The sequence below is a fragment of the Montipora capricornis genome, chromosome 5, assembly GCF_036669925.1.
Source record: "Montipora capricornis isolate CH-2021 chromosome 5, ASM3666992v2, whole genome shotgun sequence".
NCBI classification, from domain to species: domain Eukaryota; kingdom Metazoa; phylum Cnidaria; class Anthozoa; order Scleractinia; family Acroporidae; genus Montipora; species Montipora capricornis.
In genome coordinates, this window is record NC_090887.1 from 8,678,241 (window position 1) to 8,683,240 (window position 5,000).

The 5,000-nt window shown below is 39.5% G+C and overlaps 1 protein-coding gene across 2 annotated transcripts in view; it reads right to left on the reverse strand.

Moving 5' to 3' along the window:
- Window positions 1-3,907: 3,907 nt before the first annotated feature.
- Window positions 3,908-5,000, reverse strand: part of LOC138049358 (uncharacterized) — a 30,299-nt gene continuing 29,206 nt past the window's right edge. For both annotated transcript variants that reach the window (XM_068895604.1, XM_068895605.1), the window contains one exon: window positions 3,908-5,000. This exon is cut by the window's right edge and continues 528 nt beyond it. In XM_068895604.1, coding sequence (XP_068751705.1) covers window positions 4,911-5,000 — 90 coding nt within the window. In that variant the 3' untranslated portion in view covers window positions 3,908-4,910.

The window sequence follows — 5,000 nt, forward strand, 5'->3', positions numbered from 1 at the left end:
TCAGCTATTCCAAAAGGCATATAAACTTTAACAGATTATGATCAGGTACTGATCAGTTGTAATTTGCATCAGTATAATTTTGTTGCTATAATGGTTACTTTATTCATACTTTATATCATATTTATTGTAAACTAGTTATGTTGCATTTGTATTGTAAAGCGCGCGAGAGCATCTTTTTATGATTCTCACGCTATAGAAGAATTAAATTATTATTATTATTATTATTATTATTGTTGTTGTTGTTGTTGTTATTACTCATTCTGAGAGATTAAAAACTACGTATATATAGCAGAGGCTTAGCAGAGGGGCATTCTGTCTGCGCGTGCGCGAGCCATTGAAGATCGAACACAGTGTGGCGCCAGTTTGTTTCGCGTGTTACCTTGCGAACCAGTAGTGAATGAAGATAAATGGGCAGAATAGTTATATGAAACAGCCATATTTGAAGCTCTTTGTATATTATCCAGTTCTGGATTATGATTGGAATATTAAACACTCATAGATAATTAATTTGTTTGCAGTAAAATTGACAGATGTGCTGAATTCATCAGGCTCATATACAAATAGAATTCTTTGTTGCTTATAAATTCAATGTACGCTTAAGATTTCACCAGTTGGAGTCACATCCTACATGAAATGTAATGTTGCATGTCATAGTCTTAGTAAGAAACCAGCTAAATCCCTTAGGTAATTTTCAAATATGAGGTGCTCCACGCAATACACGAAACCAAGAAGAAGACTTTCAGTGGTGTGCATGGACCAATACACGTGATAAGCTGACTTACTCTCTGTCAGAATCTTCAAACGTTCCACAATTTCTAAAAAACTTTCCTGTGGTAAAATTACCAACTCTCTATTTTCTGGGTGTTTACTCTGACCATAATTTGGCCAAAGCTGCTGTTTTTGGCCCGCCATTCACGCTCGTTTTACGTTCATGCCAACAAACTTGAAACCAAAAAAGGGCAAGCTACCGTAAACGTTGTGTGTGAACATTTATTTTCATAATGGAACTGAAATTCTTGATATTTTAACACATTGCAAACAAGAACGCCCAGCAAAGCAGAAGAGTACATTGAGAGATAAACACGTAGGTTGGAGTCAAAACTATAACGCGGTAAAGTGTCTGACCAGTCTGCTTATGTGTGTTTGAAGAGCCCTTCGAATTCTGCAACTTTCGCAAATAACTAAGCCTTATAAAGATTACTGACTCCGTGACATTTCCACACCAAAACAACTCAGTATAAATTATGGTTTCCCTTATTATTCGAAAGTACTTTGCTGTGACTTTTTGCCATAAACAGCCCAACCCTCTCTCCATCTTTTGACACCGTAAGACGAGGAAGATAAACGACACAGATAACGACACGAACTCGAAACTTTTCGCCACGGAGACCGCCATTATTTTGTTTGCTGCTTATGGCGGGCCAGCGCATACGCTCAAAAGAGATTTCAAAGTCGCGCAGTCGCAGACAGAATGCCCCTCTACTCGCAAAAATATTTTTAAAGGTAATTCCCTTGAAATTGTTCTACTATATCAAACTTTTTTTGGAAACTTGGCATAATTAACATTCATTATATTAAAAAAATGCAATAAAAAAATGGGGTCACCGTGCTTGTTTACGCGTCAGCGGGCTCTTAGAATGGGATATTTTTACTGGTTGCGCGTTAAAATTCGAATCACCTTCATCAGGAGCTCATTAAGAGGAGCTTCTATCTCCCATACTTGGCCTCGGAGTCAACCCTTTCCTGAGTAGATTTATTTATAGAACACCTCCCTTGGGAGATTCAGCACGCTCACTGTTGTAAAAGCCAATCAAAACAGAGCTATCTCAGCGTCAAGGGAATTATGATACTTTTCGCGGGAAAAACCTGCTCCTAAAAATAAATTTACTCGGGAAAGGGTTGACTCAAGGAATTAGAGGAGATAGAGGCTCCTCTTGATGAGCTCCTGCCTTCATACAGAATTAAGCCTTGGTTACTTGAAAGATACAAATTTTTTCTTTTGAAAATAAAGCTTCTTTTATTCAAATAAGCAGTATTGCTTCATTTACGCCGTTTTTGATTGCCTGGTTGTGGGAATAGCGCACTCTTTGGGACAGTTCCGTGGTTAGCTTGAGGTCCTCGCCTTGGCCAAAATCATGATAGAGATGTAGAGTTTGATTTAAGTGGTAAGAGGACAGGTAATTTGCAAAAATAAATCTCAGTGTTCTCTTCTTTACATTATACCGTTTCTTTGAGAAGAAATTTGCTACGAGGATAACAGCGAAAAAAAGCACTGCTTTGTCGCGAATGTTCTATAGTAAAAACTACTTGTTGAGAAATCAAAAGTCTTACGTTAACAGCAGACACCAGCGCTACTCCTTAGTATCTGGCTAGAGATCTTCTTGTCACTACTTTTTCCTCCGGCCGCGCTTTAACAATTGGATGACGGTCATTGCCGTGCTTCTCAAGTTGCCTCGTTCATGCTCGAAAAGAATTCTGGGTAATTCTTCCATTCCACGACAAGGGAAGCCCCCCGATTCTCATTTCATCGATTTTTTTATAAGTGTCGGGTCACCCAGTCATACCAGTAAAATACAGCACCGACTGAAGATTTTAGCTTTCAAAACTTGCCCAAATTGTATCGGTAGGTCCTGGAATTCGTCCACAGAAAGGCCAGAGAGAGAACTTCACTCGTGAACCGCTATGTTTTACAACAGAGCATTTTAGGCGTCCCAGTCTGCATGAAACCATCTCTCACCTCTGTCTCGAGAAGACCAGACACGCACGGTTCTTACGTTACGTTTATGCCTGTACAATCAACTCAGTGAAATCTCAATTCTTTGTAAAAAGTTAACCAGCATCTTCATTTTTTTGGTAGTCTAGGTATCGGAGAGCCTGAACATTTATGCATCCGCTCACGAAATTTTTGAATACGAGAGAAAAATGCAATACTCCCAGACGTGGCGCTGGAGCGTCGTACCAAACGAGTCATCCCGGGAATTTGGCCCGTGCGATCGCTTTTGGACGCAGTTGGCCCTTCGCTGCTTTCTGCTACTGACGTTGCCTCCCGGTACGGCATCGAGGGAGGGATATGTTGGCATATGAGACAAATCCCACGCCTACTCACAGCTCTCCAAACCGCCCTTGTCATTACAATTTAGCGTAAGATTTCGAGCGGTGAAATATTCATATTCTCCTATATTGTGCAAGGTGGTCATAAAGAAGACTGAAAAGTCGCAAAAACCTTATAATTAACACAGCGAAAAGTTATATCTTAGAAGTGACATTTTTGTTGCTGCACTGAGCCGTTGTCCTCGCTCAAACTTCTTACATATTGCCACAGAGATGTTTTAATTTGCGCCGTGAAAGTAGAGGAAACAATTGCAAGCTATTATTTTTTCTTTCAACGGACCCTTTTTTAAGGCCACCGCACACTAGGCGATTTTTCGTCGCATAACTGCAGATTTTTATCTGTGAAAAATCGGCTGAAAATTTGTCGGGCTACCAGCTTGCCGCACACTAGCTGACTTTTTGTCGCAAGCAACTGTGCCTAGGCTTGCGCCCGATTCATCTTGCAACAAACGTATCCTCTTTTTCAGGTGTCCACTGCTCGAAGAATCTGTTCGATCTCCGGCAGGTTGGAAAAGACGCTTGCTCACGTGACTTTTCTGACAGTTCCTAATTGGTTGTGGCGCGCGCGAGGCTCGACAAAAACATTTTGAGATCTAACGCTGCCAGATATCGTCCGACAAATCCCGATTTGTCGCAGTCTTGTCTGAATTCATCGCACGCTAACCGACAAGTGAAGAGTTTTCGTTGGCCGACAAAAATCGGCCAGTGTACGGTGGCCTTTACGGCTAAAGACGTGGTGGGATCTGAGACTCGAGGGCAATTAATTTCTTTGCGCCGATGACATAGTAAACGATGGTATTACAAAAGCATAATTTATTTTATCGACAAAAACTGACATTATTCCTAAACACAACGCTTGCCCTTAATTTTCTTCTTAATTTAAGGCTACCCGGTAGGCTATGAAAATTATAAAATAAAATATCAAAGAGCAACAGCATAAATAAATATAACGTAAAAAGCCGTCACTAAAGCCTGGTTTTCACTAGCGACGAAAGCAGAATAGCGCTTAATTCACCGTGAACCTGACGCATGCACAAGGATGAAAATTTTTCCTTTTTCTTGTGCTAATGCTAGCGTTTGCTAGCTGTGATGTTCGTCCAATGAAAAAGACCCGTTCGAGATTCCACTCGCATGGCCGTATTGTAAGAGAAAACATGGAACTAGTAAATCTTTGTCAGTATATTATTTTTCTATTATTTATTAATACATGTAAACATAATTGTTTTATTTATTTTATTTATCATTTTTATATATTGTAAAAGCATTGAGATTTTTAAATGCGTTTAAGAATTAAATTATTATTATTATTATTATTATTATTATTATTATACGAATCTCTTGTGCTTGCGTCATGGTTTGTTTTCACGTGATACGAATCTCTTGTGCTTGCGTCATGGTTTGTTTTCACGTGATACGAATCTCTTGTGCTTGCGTCGCTAGTAGAAACCAGGCTTAAACTGTTAAGGCAGTTAAATTATGTAAATAAGTCAACAATGCTAATACACAATATGATACACAAGTAGACCATTTCACAGCTGAGAAATCTCGCCAAGCGAGACTGTCAGTGACCTCGTCTTAATACCACGTTATATCGATTCTCTTACAAATAATAAAAAAAAAAAAATACAGCCAGCGAAAATTTGCTTTGGTTATAAACGAGAGTTTTCTGGTTTCACGTCCAAGTTCTCGGTAAATACAACTATCTCTTCTCTTTTTTTGTACGCGCGAAGTGACGGATGGCAAACTCTTAGCCTTGCACTCACATCCATGTGCTTTTGTTAAAAAGGTTCATTCCTTGGTTACACGTCCAAGATCTCCGTAAATCCAGCTATCGACACACTCTTTAGAGGTTTACTATCCTCGCCGATCGTGTTAACATGTTGCGAACT